Source organism: Halichondria panicea, chromosome 4 (genome assembly GCF_963675165.1).
Source record: "Halichondria panicea chromosome 4, odHalPani1.1, whole genome shotgun sequence".
Taxonomy (NCBI): Eukaryota; Metazoa; Porifera; class Demospongiae; order Suberitida; family Halichondriidae; genus Halichondria; species Halichondria panicea.
In genome coordinates, this window is record NC_087380.1 from 4,178,268 (window position 1) to 4,195,546 (window position 17,279).

Sequence of the window (17,279 nt, forward strand, 5' to 3'; positions counted from 1 at the left end):
TGTGACAAATGCGAATATTATTATGCTGGAGAAGCATGTGCTCAGTGAGAGGAAGGTGAAGCACAGTTATTCATTCAGACCTTGATACATGTACGTTGAATTGAACCAGACATCACAAAGTAATATCGAAACATTACAAATGGCTTCGCTGAGATGTATTTAACAAGTTTTCGTCATGTTGCACCATCCACCACCATGTGCAGACCTTCACCTGTGAAGAGGCGAAAGAAGAACCTTAAGAACCTTGTTTTACAGTTGATATTTACTTGATACGTAACAATACATGTTACTTTTCAAACTGTTATAACTCTTTTCACAAAATTTTGTCTAATACAATGTAGTTATCAATACGTACATACCTGAGAGCTTCCTTTATAATGTACTGCTTGTTACTAGTCTTAAAAAACACTTTACTTGACAGAAGAACATTTTTGCTGGAGACACTGTGCGTGTTGGCCAAAACATGTACTTGTACAAGCAACTACAACACAAGTTCTGTTCGCTTGATTTTTATGAAACTACCATCAACGGAAAGTACAGAGTCTGTACTTCCTGAATAGTCACATTTTAGACATACTTAGGAACTCCCCTTCCCATGGGGATGCTCCTAAGACCATACCCCATTTCCACTGGCTTGTGGTTTTTGGAATGTATTATCTTGTCATAATCATGTACTACATCCTGATAAACTAAGTGGTGAATTTTCATTGTTGTGAAACAGCGGTGAACTTACTAGGTGACAAGTTTGTGGTTAGGCGATCTTTGGTTGGGTTTATAGTTGGAACATTTCGCTTTGCTTTCCTGTTAGTCTATGAAGTGAAGTACCAGGAGAATGTGTTCAGCACTTAATTAAGGAAATGTATACGGCTAGCAGCAAACTGAATGATAGGTCAAAATTAGGTGTTCAACAGTACCTATCTTGTGGTTAGGCGATCTTGCCAACAAAAAGCTCCATCACTTAAATGATGTGGTCATTCAATAATATAGATGTCCTTATACCGGGAGAATCTATTTTGACCCTCAGTAAATGTTTTGTTATTTCAGGAAAGCGTGTCTTTTTGTGGTGAACATGTTTATTCATACAAATGTACTGTATGATGATAATGCATACATAATCGTACAGCGGCCGGAGTAAATTATTATGTGCATTCTAACACACTTTTTTAATTTAGGTAATGCTCTATCACCAAAGGAAGCGGAAAGGAGCATAATTATTCCCTGATGCAAGACTAACAAACAAGTGTACGAGCACAAGTAGCGATAAGATAAAGAAGAATCCTCCTTCAACTTTAAATCAGTTTTAGTTGTCCATTTAGTTGTCTATTACTAAGTCTATCTCCGTGCATGGATGCCTGCCTATATAATATTCTGTGTGCATACATGCTGTGCTATATATACAATGTCATCACAAAAATTAAGTCAGCAGTGTACATGTAGCTAGATCTAGAGTTGTCAGGTTCCAATATGATTTCTGCATTTCCACTTTCATTCATGAACATCTCTCTTGGCTCTCCCTGCGCAGAGAATCAGTTAGCACTGGAAGAACTTGGACTGGGAGCTTCAGTTATCCAATCACTCACACGTAGTTACTGTTATTATTGTATCCATGCAGTAGATTCCGTATACTATATGGGAATTCCGGATACTGGGTCCGTGTCATCCGTTGCAATGAGTGTTTCAGGACTTTTGGTAGTGGGCGGAAGTGTTTCACATCCACGGAGTGTCATAAGGGTGCAGGATTGGATCTTTATACAGCTATACACAGCTATACAACCACTATACTGTATAACTGTATAGTGGTGCTGAGAATTTCTATATACAGCTATACACAACTATACAACCACTATATTGTATAACTGTATAGTGGTGAGAATTTATACCAACTATAACTCAAATATACAATAATAGGTATAACTGTATAGTGTGCTTACATAATAATAATAATTATAGTAAAAAAAATATTTATTTTTGTTTTCATTCCGAATGTGTTGTATAACTTGTATAACTGTATAATTATACACAAATATACATCAATTATACAATGAATGTTGAACAATTATACACAGTTATACACTATACAATATATTTGTGAAATGTATAACTTGTATAACTGTATAAATTATAATGATTACTTGAGGTTAGGGTAGGGGTATATAATAGTTAGGTTTAGGAGGGGTTAGGGATAGGGATAGAGTTAGCTATGGGCAGAGGAGGTTGGACACGCATCATATAATGTTTTACGGACGAAATGTGTGTACATGGAGAGATATATGGAAACTCACAGAGAACAGTAGCTATATATATTCAGCCAAGTCAAAAGACTGCAAACGATATTAGCACTCCATACTAGTGCTAAAAATACCCAGTGAAACTAGAAAACTGAGTGGCATATAGAAACAATGAGACAGAAACTTAAGATTACAACTTCGAGTTGTTGCTGCATTTGACTTTGTTTTTTTACTCCTGTCTTGATGTAGGTATAGCAATCATATATAGTGTATATATATACTACTACGACTCATAAACTAACAGGAGACAGCTGCATGGATACAAAAGGCTCAGTTTTAAGCGTGACGCGTGTCCAGCCTCCTCTGGGGTTAGGGTTAAGTAAGAGGGGTTAGGGTTAGGAATAGGGATAGGGTAGGGATAAATTAAAATATATAGGGGTTACTAGGGATATAGGGATATATACTTAGGGATATAGGAGGGGTTATATGGGTTATAGGGTTAGGGATAGTTAGAAGTTAGGGGTTATAGGAATAGGGATAGAGTTACGGTGATGTTTAGGAGGGGTTAGGGGTTAGGGATAGAGGGTTAGGGTTAGGGATAGGGATAGTTAGAAGTTAGGGGTTATAGGAATATAGGGATAGAGTTATGTTTAGGAGGGGTTAGGGGTTAGGGATAGAGGGTTAGGGTTAGGGATAAGGGATAGTTAAAAGTTAGGGGTTACTATATAGATAGGGATAGGGATACACTGTAAAAACTGGAAAGTGACCGTCACCACCAAAAGGTAGTGAAACGGCTGCCACAATAGTCACCGCAAATCGACTGGTGACCCTCACCACTTTTTCAAATCACTACATTTAAGTAGTGACGATCACTACATTTAGGTAGTGAACATCACCAGAACTAGTAAAAATCACTATACAAAAATTCTGAAAATGTGCACAGAAAATAATAACAAACATTATGCTTACTAGCCTAACAGAGTATAAAATGACAGTGTCTAATGGCCTGAGTTGATCATCAGTTCTTGGCTGTCTTTACATCCCAACCTCCTCCCTCCTCCTGTATATGCATGAAGGAGAAAGTATGTTTATTTCATTGTAATAGAGTCAACTATGTAGGTTGGAAGTGTATAATTATACAAATTAGATTATGTGCCGGGGGATATCGCATGATTAACAACAAAACTTTTGCATACCTACTGAGCTTCAATTATACGTGCATGTGTACCGGTAAACCACGTTTACGTTTTCGTTGGTAAGTTTTCGTAATTACCTGCTATGTATAATTAATTATAAGCCAAATAAAGTAATCCATGATGTCACAAATACTGGAGTATGAAAACAATGCGTGAAGCTGAGCCAATTATAGCTACAGAAAATAGCAGGCACAATTATGTCTACAAGAAGAAGTATCGGCCCGGACTATAGTGGTATACCTAAACAACACACTGGAGAGCCAGGGAGGCTATGCAAATTCTTATTACTCTATATAGAGCAGTAATCAATTATTGTGAGCAGAACAATAAGGTTTGGAAGAACTGCTATACTGCAAGCCTTGTCAAAACAATTAATAGCTTGCTATAAATAATTCAAAATGAATGTTAACAATGGGTCTGCCTAAAACTCTGAAGAGGAACAACTTGCTAATCATACTGAAAATTAAGGTCAATGTGCTACAGGTGGCAGATTCATAATTATTTGCGTGATCAGAGGCCGCGGTTACTTATTTTCCTGGCAAAAAATGCTACAATTCATAAGGCCAATATAGGTACAATTTTCTTTCATCTGCACACATTCAAACTCCGCCATGGGACAGTCTCTTAACTAAAGCACTAGCAAGCTGCTACCAAGCTAACTGGCACATAGATACCGTGCAGTATCAATAAGCATGGCTCCCACTGCAGATATGTCTCAGCGAGGGTCAAAGTTCACTGAGGCTACCAATAAAGATGCAATTGAGATGCTACTATTCAACCTTTATAATTGTAAGAGCGGCCTCTGATCAAGCACAATTTATATACATACAGATTAGGGGGTGTTTAGTAACCTAGTAACAACAATTCTACAAATCTTTTGCTGACTTTATAGGCTAAGTACAAAGATGTGATACGAAGAGAGGTTGAAGTAAGACAATTATTTTTGGAACAAAATGAACTGTTACACTCTTGTTTTGTGTGCAAAAGCAGGACTAACAGAACTAACATATTAATCACTGACAACAAATTGTGGCAATACGGCAGCAGCATGCACATACCTTGATTTATGTCTATACTTAAAGGTGTCCAGTAGTATGGTTGCTCCACACGTTTTTTTAACTTCATATCCTGCAAGTTAATTACAACAGTTACTGAACGCAATAGTGTGTAACAACAATAACAGTATAAATAAACGCGCTGCAGGTGCTGATGCCTTGTCCACTATTTATGGCAATAAACCTCCGAGGACGAAGGCAAAGTCTCAAGGCCAAGGATGGTTTAACGTTGCCATAAATTTTATAATTATAATTATATCTACTGAAATGAAAAATGCTTGCTATATATACCTAAGCTAACTCACCTTGCAAGGACTAGTAAACAGTTAAAAACTATTGAAAATGAACGAAAAGCGTGTGCATATTATTATAGCTTGTATAGCCAGTGCTAAACTTCTAGCGCTACGCACTAACTTGTCCATGTGTAACGAGCCTACCCATCTGTCCTCCCATTGCTAACTTATTTTTGGCTGTTTGTAACAAAATCAGTGCGCCCTTAAGGCAACGGAGTAGTGAAACTCCACCCAGTTGCTATGATACAACCCAAGCGGGACATAATGATGACATGATTGCTGCGACACTTAAAGACAAAACACTGCATGCAACGGCATTCCAAGTATTAGAGCAAAATTACCCATAACTCGGGAATGATGCAATGGCTATAGAGCCTTTACATTATACTTGCACTTCGTGTTCATTGGAACAGCTATGGCAATCTACACACAGACAGACAGTCACATACACACACAAACACAACTACTGTTATGTCGCTCATCTGTATAATAATATTATTAGTATGTATATGCTTGATCAGAGGCTGTGCGCATGGCTACTAAATGTTCATTTTGCTGACAAAGGAGGCTACAATTCGAGAGAGCACATTGTTCAAGAGAGGTGTTTATTAGCCCCAGCTAGTTATTTTTACTCGAACTATGCCATGAGAAAGTCTTCTAAAAGCACTACTTAAGCAAGCTGCTACCCTAGCTAGCTGCTACCGTAGATACCAATCAACCACGTGCAGAGACATAGCCTCAAAGTTCACTGAGGCTACTATTTGAGTGCGGCCTTCAAGCATATAACGGTACCTAACAATTAAGCTGCAACCGTACCAGTATTAATATGGCTGCCAAGTGCAGAGACACATAGCCTCAAAGTTCACTGAACCTAACAATTAAGCTGCAACTGTAGATACCAGTATTAATATGGCTGCAAGTGCAGAGACACATAGCCTCAAAGTTCACTGAGGCTACTATTTGAGACCGGCTTCTATTGAAGACTACTTTATACGTACAAGCATCAGTAGTTCGAATTCTATAAATTTTACTGCATTAACAAAAGAGGATGGACGATTTTAGGATGGACAATTATTATGAGAGTACAGGAATGTAGAGTAAGCCCTACAATCCTGAGAGGGTTAGCTTGGAAGCTCGAAGTATTACAATTACAATGTGAAGTCCCTACTTCTTCTGAACTAGTATAGTTAATTAACTCACTTGTGTTGTGCATGCTGAACGAAGCTTAGGGCAATGGGCTTTGGTCTTCCCTTGTTTAAGCCCTAATGAAGTGTTTACTTGCGCTTTGCTTGTCCTTCAGGAGAAATTCGGTTCTGCATAAAATATTAATTTTTGTTGATGTGTGCAGCTGCAAATCTGCAGCTGCATAATTGCACGTGCCCTTATTTGGTCATAGGTCTATTCAACAAACAAGAGCGCGCAAGTGAAGATATGGACATGGAAGGAGCTATAGCAAGCTAACTAGATCTTCCTATTACAGTTCAATTCAGTGACAAGGAAAGGCATTTGGCAGTCTTATATTGCTGCTACCAAAGGATAAGGAATAGTAGTGTGTGGATGAATAGTGTTGAATCATGTAGCTTAGATATGGAGCATGTTGATGTCGTGTAACATCTTATAGTAAAAGCATTCCATGAACTGTTTTACTGAGGCAATTATGGTTAACAGTAAGCCGGGTTGTGTGTTGACTATGTCTTGGTGACTCAGTTTCTGTAAAATAGACCACTAAATCTAGATCTACCTGGTACGGGTTAGCAGTAAGTCGTGTTGCGTGTTGATCGACCAGGTACAGAAACCTCTTTTCAAAGATGTTACACAATTAATACATCGCTTCAACTAGTAATTGTATTTGTAAATACGTGTGTGAATCAATTGTTAATTATTTTGTTTGGTAAAATCTTATTATTGTGTACTGGCCTTAATATGAATGCAGATATGCCATTGTAACTGTTCAAGCTAGCAGTAACATTATACGTCTATGGATTGATAATCTCATGCTTCTCTTTTATTGCAGAATATGGAATGCTGCTCAGGCAAAAAAGCTTAGTGAGATATCAGGGCACCATGGGGCCTCTTTGCAGCCTTTATACTTAGTCAGCAAACTAGATCCATCAAGCATCTGCTTGAGTTTGTCACTCCCTTAGATTTAACGGCATAATTATTATTGATGCTGATTGCCTTAAAGTTACAACCAAAGCTTACGTCTGTACCTGTTGGGAGTGGTCGGGAATAGTGTATTATTTATGTCCCAGTTTGTCATCATTGTTAGGGGAGGAGCAATTGTAGCTATACAAGAACAATATTATAATTGTGTACCGCAAGTGTGTTGGGTAAAACTTCATGTTGTTTCAAATTTACAGTCAGTGGTGGATATTAAAAAGACACCATTACATTATCGTATAATTATAATTATAGTAAGTAGCCGACCAAACAGTCGTCATACACTGATATAGAATATTATTTTATAGTTCGTTGTATTCTTCTGACTTGGTCTTCGACGGTAGCAGGATAGACCGTAAAAATGACAACTTGTGACTTTCACCATGAAATATTAAAAGTATCACATTGCATGCTGCATGCCTATCTATAAAATAATAATTAATGGAGCTGTGACACACACAGGAGAAGGTACAGGGAACAGTAAGTTAAGTGAGAGGTACCACTGCATGCACACTGTGATGAAGGACTTAGGATCTAGGAGTCATCGCGGAGGTTGAATGTAGTGAAGGACTTTGGTAGTGACCGTCACCACAGTTGGTATTGAGCTATGTTGGTGAAGGACTTAGGTAGTGACCGTCACTGAGATTGGTAGTGAGGATCACCACATACATAAATCACCACCATGTAGTGATTCGCTTAGGTAGTGACCATCACCACATTTGGTAGTGACGGTCACCACCCTGTTTTTACAGTGTAGAGTTAGGTTTGGGGGGGGTTAGGGAATATGCATGGATATAGAGTTAGGTTAGGAGGGGTTAGGGATATAGGGATAGGGATAGTTAAAAGTTAGGGGTTAGGGATAGAGTTATATAGGTTTAGGGGGGGGGGGGGGGCTATAGGGAATATGGATCGATAGAGTTAGGTTTAGGAGGGGTTAGGGTTATATAGGGATAGAGATAAAGTTAGTTTGGGTAGGGATAGGGATACTAGGGATAAAGGAATAGGAATCAGGGAATATGGATAGAGTTGATGAGTTAGGTTTAGGAGGGGTTAGGGATAGAGTTAGGTTTAGGAGGGGTTAGGGATAGAATTAGGTAAAGGAGGGGTTAGGGATAGGGTTCTACTAAGTGTGATGTATCACAATTATACAGTTATACACTATACAACTATACTGTATAGTTATACGCAATGTATAACATCAATATAAAGTGGTATAATTATACAGTTATACCAAATATACAGCTTTCTACTAAGTGTGGTGTATACAGTTATACAGTTATACACTATACAACTATACTGTATAGTTATACGCAATGTATAACATCAATATAAAGTGGTATAATTATACAGTTATACCAAATATACAGCTTTCTACTAAGTGAGATGTATACAATTATACAGTTATACACTATACAACTATACTGTATAGTTATACGCAATGTATAACATCAATATAAGGTGGTATAATTATACAGTTATACCAAATATACAGCTTTCTACTAAGTGTGGTGTATACAGTTATACAGTTATACACTATACAACTATACTGTATAGTTATACGCAATGTATAACATCAATATAAAGTGGTATAATTATACAGTTATACCAAATATACAGCTTTCTACTATAAGTGTGGTGTATACAGTTATACAGTTATACACTATACGACTATACTGTATAGTTATACGCAATGTATAACATCAATATAAAGTGGTATAATTATACAGTTATACCAAATATACAGCTTTCTACTAAGTGTGGTGTATACAATTATACAGTTATACACTATACAACTATACTGTATAGTTATACGCAATGTATAACATCAATATAAAGTGGTATAATTATACAGTTATACCAAATATACAGCTTTCTACTAAGTGAGGTGTATACAGTTATACAGTTATACACTATACAACTATACAATTATACAACTATACTTTTTATCAACTATACACTTTATACTGGTTAATTCATAAATATACTTAGATTATACAGTATATTATACAGTATAGCTGGTATAATAGCAAGCAAATACCTATGGTGTATAACTGTATAAAGTATAACTGGTATAAAGATCCAATACTGCACAGCTCTCCGGAGTGTACTAGCCTCCTTCGCAGCCTCTCCTTTTTCTGTTCTTTGTCACTGTAGTTCAATAAGATAAAATACGGGACGAATTGGAGGAACAAAGAAAGAAAGAAGGAAGAGACTAAGAAAAAGGAGAGCCTGCCTTGCTAAGTCGCGTGACGGTAGACGAGTGGTAGACGAGTGAAAATGAACGTGGGCAATCACTAGCTGGGCGGAGCCTGACAGAGCAAAAAGCTACAGCATGCCTACGCATTGCAAAGTCTAACATAAAATTAAAAGCTGTTAGCATCGTAGATAGTAAGCCAGAATCAAGCGTGGAGGCATCATAGACGAGGGCTTACCTAGTAAAGACTAAAGACTAAAGATCTAGATCTAGATCTAAATTTAGCTCAGTTTTTTCCTGAGTTCAGAACAGACCCACTTGACTAGTAGATATAATTATTACAGCAGTATAGTCTACTCTACTCTAGTCTTTCATACTTCCTCTACTGACTAAAGGTATCACGAAGGCTGACTTTACTGTACTGATTATGTTCCTGGTAAATGCGCTCCAAGTACTGTGTGGGAGGACAGTTATTGAGGTTTTCTCTCGCCCACGCTCGTTAAAATGTGTCTACGTCAGTAGGGGATCACGCGACTTAGCAAGGCAGGCTCTCCTTTTTCTTAGTCGCTTCCTTCTTTCTTTCTTTGTTCCTCCAATTTTCTCTTCTGTGACAAAGAACAGAAAAAGGAGAGGCTGCGAAGGAGGCTAGGAGTGTACAGTATCTATGATTACAGCACCAATGAGTAACGATTATTACCAAACTGATTAATTTTTCATTTTTAATGTTAACGACCGTTACCAAATAAATAAGTGAACACAAGAAAAGTGGTCAGGTTTTGGCCTGACCAACCTGACCGGTTCCGCCGGCCCTGGTTTGCAGCTGATGCTAAGATTGCGATGATTTGGATGTTATGAGACAGCACTACTAATGATATCTATGGAGACAGGTATTTTTATTTTTTTTTTATTTATTTTTTTATTTTTTTTATAATAATTCTGCAAAATGCATGGATACACTAGTAGCATATTACGCTAACCTAATGTGTGCCCTGTATATATTACTTACAATAGCGAGTACAAATTAAAAATAAAGACTAATATTATACTAATGCAAGTGACAGAGTACATTTCTCTTAAATGACAAAATCGATGTACTTTCCTGCAGCTCCAGTGGTAATTCATTCCACACAGATATTGCTTTTGGGAAAAAAGAGTTCGCATATGCATTTGTTCTGCAAATTGGTCTTTCAAACTGTATATTTTTTGTGCTTCTTAGATTGAGAGGGCATACTCTTCTTTCCAGTGGTGGATCAGGGAAATTAAAGTTACCATTTATTACCTGGTAAAGGTATGATAGCTTCAGGTACAATCTTCTTGTGGAAAGGGACGGTAGGTCCACAGTATCTAATAGGGAGTCGTAGTCCCTATTCCAAAGTTTTGTGCAGATTTTAAGGGCAAACTTTTGTACTTTTTCTATTTTGTGAGAATTTGTTTTTTGGTGTGGATCCCAAACAGGGGCAGCATATTCCAGTTTTGATCTCACAAGTGAGATGTAGAGTTGTCTTAAACATTCTAGTGACGAGTGGCCATAGAACTGTCGGTAAATTATACCAACCTGCTTGCAGGCATTTCTGCACATTCCTTCTATGTGTTTTGACCATGAGAGGTCGTGAGAGATCCACACGCCAAGGTACTTATAGTGGTCAACTTTAAGTAGGGGACGTCCACTGATATTGAGACACATGTTGGGAAGTGGTGGGCTGATATAGTCATGTATTTACACTTGCTTTGGTTAAACAAGAGTACATTTCTTTCAGACCATGCTTGGAGTTGATCAATATCTCCTTGCAATTTTATATAATCTTCAGGAGATTGAATAGGATGGTAAAGAAGAAGATCATCAGCATAGAGCAAGAGACTTCCTTCATTTTGATGTAGATCGATGTCATTTATATAGATTAGGAAAAGAAGAGGTCCCAGCACCGAACCCTGGGGAACTCCTGACACAACCTCCGAGATATTTGATGACTTTCCATTTATTATGACATATTGTGATCTATTCCTGAGGTAGCTTGCTACCCAAGATACCAGATGGGGATCTAGGTTCAGATTGGTTAGCTTACTCATCAATATCGAGTGAGGAACCTTATCAAATGCTTTTTTGAAATCAAAAAAGACAGCACATACACTCTGACCATCTTCAAGCAGTTTGTGCCAATTGTGCACTGCCATAAGCAGCGCACCTGTGGTGGATTTTCCTTTAGTGAAACCCCATTGTTTATTCGAGAGGAAAGATATATCTTTTAGATGTTCTAAGATTTTACTATACATATGTTTTTCCAGGAGCTTTACAAGGATGGAAAGTAGCGATATAGGGCGATAGTTTAAGGGATCAGACTTGTCGTTTAATTTGGGTATTGGAGTGACATGAGCCAATTTCCAGTCGTATGGCAGTTCACAGTTTTTTATCGATATATTGAAAAGCATTGTTATACTTGGGGTGATCGTTTCAGCAGTATAGCCTTCAGCATTTCGGCAGAGATTCCGTCAGGACCATTTGCTTTTGTGGTGTCTAGATTTGATAACAGGTTGAATACTTCATCTTCTGTGCAGCGTAAGTTCTCAGGTAAGTCTCTTGTTGGTTGTTTAAAGGAATTTGGGTCAAGAGGAGGAAGTGAATGGTTGAAATTTGCATAAAACAGCTGTTTGTTAAGGACCTGGGCCTTTTCTTCATCCTGTTCGATTTTGCAGCCATTTACTACAAGACATGGGATAGAGCTATCTGATTTTCTCAGGTATTTCAGAGCTGTCCAAAATTTTTTTGACTGAGGCTTGAGGGTGCTAAAGAAATCTTGTTTACTCCGTCTGAGAGTGGTCACAACCTTATTTCTGATCTGTTTGTAGGTTGCAAAATCAGAGGGTTTGTTGTATTTTCTGGCAAGTCTGTAGTAATAGTTTCTCTTTTTGATATCTCTTATTATATTTTTCGTTAGCCAAGGAAGATTCTTTCGGGTTGCGATTTCTGCTGTGGGAATACAATTTCTCATAGTAGTCATGAATACATTCTTCTACTCTTACGAGACACCACTACAATTTATTCAATTAACACTAATTGGCTACGGCTGGCATATCTTAGACTGATTAAAGGACAGTCCCTGTCTAGTTACTCTTATTATTATTTCATGATCACACCCATGCCATGGCAATGTTTTCTCCAATGTACTTAAACAAACTATTGTGGTATCTCTGTCAATTAACACAAGCATACACTGACTTCGAGGAAAAAATACTAGAGAGGTATAGTGCACTGCTACAAGAATTCCTAATGAACTCTTGCTATAATTAATTGCAGCAAGAACAGCTGAACAACTCCTTTAAAAAAAGCTGTCTCATAATTGGTATACTGTCTCACAATACTCTCTTCTACTCTATAGAGTATAGTTATCGAGTCTATACCACGGCGAAATGTTCAAATATTGCCTTACACAAGTTTACTACGCTACGTTAAATATGTTCTTCACTCCGCACATACAAGAAAGCTTTTGCATATAGAATGTATAATTGCAGAACTTTGCTACATTTTCAGTATTACTGGAGTGCATGCACTCCTGGCAATAATTATATGCAAGGTATATCTGAGTCAGTCTCTGGGTCGACATAATTATGTTGACCTAGAGACTGACAATTGTAACTCAGATCACTCACTGTATACATGTCAAAATGATTATCTTTCTTCCAGAGTGCAATGCTACCAGAAAATCACTTATGCATTATTCATGAGTGACACTTCACATGCATGGAATCAACTGTTCAAACAGTCCTACGAGAAATACCAAGCGCTAAATGCTACAACACAAGCAACCCCTATCAACAGGAATGTTCCAGTACTCCAGCATGATTTTGTAGCAGGCTTGCGAACAGGCTGCTTAGTGGGCTTTTCGGGAATCGTTTCAACATTTGGCTTTTTCTCAGGGTCTGGTTTTTTCTCGGGAGTTGATTCTTTTTTCACTGGCTTTTCAATCGGCTGTTCAATCGGCTGTTCAATTGGCTGTTCAGTTTCCACAGTAGGGATAACTTCAGGCTTTTTCTCGGGCTTAGGCTCAGGCTTTCCATAGATTAAATCAAGGAGCTTGTCAACAACTTCAGCTACATTCATGCCGTCCTTGGCACTGGTCTCAAAATACTCTATGCCCAGTGACTGGGCCAGCTCCATGCCTTGCTCTTTGGTGATCACTCTGCTCTCAGTCAGATCAGACTTGTTTCCCACTAGAATTACTTCAGGATTATCCAAATTCGCTTCTTTGATTCGGGTCATCCTGTATTAAGTGTGAGTATTATGTGAAAGGCTGTGTTTATAGATACCGGATCTATCGGACATACTTAACATGTCATCCTGCAGTACATATGATTATTTTAATATGCAGCGATGCATGCAATTGATAATTATCGTCCCAAAGGGCCCATGCATCATTTAATGTATGTATATATACCGTATTACTAGAATGTTTTGCGAGCATCAAACGTTAGCGAACTTTGCGATCAATTTGCAACAATAAAATCCGCAAAACCTAAATGATTACTACTAATTCACACGATCCTTGCCAGAACGCAATAGTTAGATCCCAAAGGGTAAAATTTTCTGCTGATTTGGCTCATTCGCAAAGGTTTTTCACCAGCAAAATATTCTAGTAATCAGTAACGGTATATATGAACAGGGTCAAATGCAGTATTATATATTTGATGAATGCATGGCCTCACTTTCCCTCAGCATCCTCTAGTGCGTCTTTAGCTGTGAGGTCCATTATGATAATGAATCCATTAGATCCTCTGAAGTAGGCATTTACTATTGCTTGATAACGTTCTTGGCCAGCAGTATCCCACAACTGAAGTGCGTATGTTTTACCACCCCTGCAATGAAAAATCAACGACTTTATTGCCATAAAGATATATTATGAGGATCCAGAAATCAGTATTAAGACCATGCATGTACAGGCATGCATGTATGTGCAAGCAATTCTCATAATAATATCTCTACCACGCATGCATGGCTATACACAATGCATGCGTGGTATGGAATACTATATAAAAAAATACATTTTATTTATGGCATTGACGATATTGCTGTGTCAGCACCTTTTGAGGGTGAGGGAGTGGTCTACGTTTACAGGGGAACTCCCTCTGGCCTCACCGCTAACAACCCTCAGGTCAGTAATACGTATTCCACTTGTACACAGAAGACAACCATGCAGAATGTTGTACAAATTATGTGAAAATCGGTATAATTATGAACATGCATGGAAACCTAACTGAAGCTCAACTGGCTTTAAACAATAGTAGCAACTAGCAGGAGCAATGAAACGGAAAATCAATTTGAAGGCTATATGACAAGGATTTGAAAACGGCTGTGGTGCACTGGGACTATATATATAGGATCATGCACAATAGAGCCAGAAAATAAACCTGGAATACAAATAAAGTACATTAATTATAGAGCTCCACAATTGCTGTAAGTAGTGCGCATAATTTATGTGCAATGCCAATGACGTGCCTCATTATAGCCACGTTTAGCTTGCTAGCTGTATAGCCAACGTGCAAGGTATAAGCTTCTCATCTCTTGCTCGCTTTAATTCAAAATCTCCCATTATAAATCACACACATGCACCAGCGAACTAGTATAGACATGCCTCAAACCTATAAAGTGTCAATGCATGAGGAATTAACAGTATTGAGGTGTTGGTTTACAAGAAAGTTAGCAACCATGGAGCTTATGAGCTAGACATTTGATCGATAATTGGCTAATGAAACACTTCTTTGCTAAAGACTTTCGCAGTATTATACGTCACCCACCATAGATTTAAGGAAAGGAAAGGGATTGGAAAGGGCAGCAAATCACGTGCCAAACGTATATATAGACTTTATGCTTGTGGTAGAAGTCTTTAGCGCGCTTCGCTTTTTGATGTGGTGCCTGTAATAACTCAGCTGCTCGAAAAACTATGCTATAAGAGACGATCATTCAGGCAGGTAAAAACAGTCTTTACCAGTGCCTCGTGCTTTTATTGAGGGAAATTTCGAAGTAAGCCGCCTCTTATAGCTGTTTTTGTTTTAATTTTCTACTATACTCAGGATACTAAATCAGTACCTTTGGGCATAGACATGCTGTTACTGTTAATGCATAAGGAAGCTTTTATTATAGCACTAAATCTCTTTTCCTACTTATTAGACGTGGACTGGTAATAATTATATACGGATTGGCTTGCAGAAAAAGACCATCTCTTGATCTCACCCGAGACCCAAGACACAGTTATATGTTCTTCGAGAGTTTTGCCCTGACTGGCAAACTATCTTTATACCACACTTACGTCACCTAGTATTATTGATCTCATTGGTCAACAGCTGTAAGATATATAGCATATAGCCCCAGGCATGCACAGTTTTTCAAGTTGTTTTTTTAGTTTTTTCATTTGTTCAAGAAAGTAAGCAAAGAGAAAAGAGCCATGCTTGACGGTACTAAGACTCAAAGCGAAAGCAAAAACACGGAAGGTGTTCTCCAACAAGATGGCTACGCTTCCATGGGTCCATGGGCGCGGTTTAGATACATTTTATCCAAGAAGAGCTTGCAACTCCAGTAAGGGACGTCAAATGGTCAACGCTTGGACTAAGGAAGCTCTTAAGCATCTGTAGGAGTCGACGTGTTGCTCAACTAGCTCTTTGACAGCTGCAAAATCTTTGCTCTTTTTTGCAGCCTGGTTTGCATTGTGGATTGAATTGTTGCTAGGGGAGGTCTTTTTATAGTGCTGCGGTCACGTGGTATAAGTCAGATATGCCACACCTACTCGGAGGATATGCACCCAATATATCCTCTTAGGTGTGGTATATCCTATACATACAGCACCTCAAACAACGCTTAGATCCCACTTTTCATTGGCTAACAAACCAAACAGGCAAAACATTGTCTTTTAAATCAAAGCCAGCAACAGGTTTTACACTAGCTCATACTGAATATGCTGAAAAAGTTCTAAACACTCAAGTTGCCCCTGCATGTATGGTTAGCCCGAACCTATTAGCTCCACGTACCTAGAGTATATTCACTGAAACAAGCTTTCCGTTGCAAAAAACATTCTGCTGCACCCTATACCCAAGCTCTATATCTATTTGCTTCTGTGGTAATAGTTCACTGATCAGCTTGCAAGCTCAAGCCAATGCTCAAGTTATACAACTTGGATGCGTATGAAAAAAATCCCCATGCAGAAGACCTGCTATACAATGACATTTGTATACAGATAATAATATTATTCGTACTTACATGCATGCTGTAAAAAATCATGCATATTTAATAGCAATCATGCATGTCAGATAGCTATAGCTGTATTGTATTCAATAGCAAAAAGGCAATTAATAGAGCACGCTCCTGATGGTATACATAATTAATTATAGGTTGATGCGAACTGTAACTGTAAGCTTATAGCTGAGCTCAATATATTTCAAACGCCTTAATTGGAAGAAACCTGGTGTAATTAGCAATAAGTTAGTGATCACAATCACAGGTGTCAAATATTTTTACTCACAGCCTGTATAATTCCATTCCCACAATCTGCATTGCCTAGCTACCATGATGTCAATGCTAATTAGGTGGCTCCATGGTTGGACATGTGAATGCAAATGTACATGCAGCCTCGATCTATACATATACTAGGGGTACACATGGTGCAAGGTCCTCGCTCATGAAGTCCACTTGCTTGGTTTATGACATCATAAACACCACAATTTCAAAGTGGTCTCAAAATAATAAGCAATATGATAGCCGCTCGCATAAATTAGTATATCACGCATTATGTGTTTAGCTACATGCAGAATGAGTTAGCAAGGCCAGGACCTTACTAACTTAACATCAAGCATGGGCACAGGTCATAAATATCAGAATGACATACCTTGTCACCTCCTTGGCTTTGAAATCAATTCCAACTGTAGATGTGTAGGCATCAATGAAAGTGCTGTCACTGTAGCGGAGTAGGAATGCAGTCTTGCCAGCTTTCACAGCTCCCAAAAGCAGTACTTTGCAAGTTTCTGCCATACTGGTTTAGTGATTAGATGAATGTCTCTAGTGCAAGTGACTAGTGTCCTCTGATCTGCGATTCTCCAATGTTGCGGATGTTAAAAGTTAAAAGTTCATATCCTTCCTCGAGATGCTGCAAAAGACAGCCCCACCCCCACAT

The 17,279-nt window shown here is 38.2% G+C and overlaps 1 protein-coding gene and 1 long non-coding RNA gene across 3 annotated transcripts; both read right to left on the reverse strand.

Annotated features, from left to right (window-relative positions):
• Positions 1-77: 77 nt before the first annotated feature.
• On the reverse strand, positions 78-6,112 carry LOC135335490 (uncharacterized). 2 transcript variants are annotated; one of them, XR_010394519.1, is made up of 4 exons: positions 5,973-6,112; positions 4,483-4,552; positions 360-3,288; positions 78-211 (listed from the first exon to the last, which is right to left on the reverse strand). It is a non-coding gene; the product is annotated as an uncharacterized LOC135335490 (long non-coding RNA). The 2 variants fall into 2 exon arrangements; XR_010394520.1 differs by lacking the exon at positions 4,483-4,552.
• Positions 6,113-12,790: 6,678 nt separating this feature from the next.
• LOC135335476 (ras-related protein Rab-3-like) lies at positions 12,791-17,233 on the reverse strand. Its single transcript, XM_064530991.1, has 3 exons — positions 16,995-17,233; positions 13,825-13,974; positions 12,791-13,382 (listed from the first exon to the last, which is right to left on the reverse strand). The coding sequence occupies exons 1-3, from the start codon at positions 17,135-17,137 to the stop codon at positions 12,887-12,889; spliced, it is 789 nt and encodes a 262-aa protein (XP_064387061.1). The 5' UTR covers positions 17,138-17,233; the 3' UTR covers positions 12,791-12,886.
• Between the last annotated feature and the right edge of the window lie 46 nt (positions 17,234-17,279).

Bases quoted from the DNA above. Each gene is read 5' to 3' on its own strand.
- LOC135335476 (XM_064530991.1), bottom strand. From the start codon at position 17,137: ATGGCAGAAACTTGCAAAGTACTGCTTTTGGGAGCTGTGAAAGCTGGC. The intron at 13,975-16,994 runs GTATGTCATTCT...TTTTCATTGCAG, and splicing joins AAAGCCAAGGAGGTGACAAG to GGGTGGTAAAACATACGCAC. The intron at 13,383-13,824 runs GTGAGGCCATGC...CACTTAATACAG, and splicing joins CTAGAGGATGCTGAGGGAAA to GATGACCCGAATCAAAGAAG.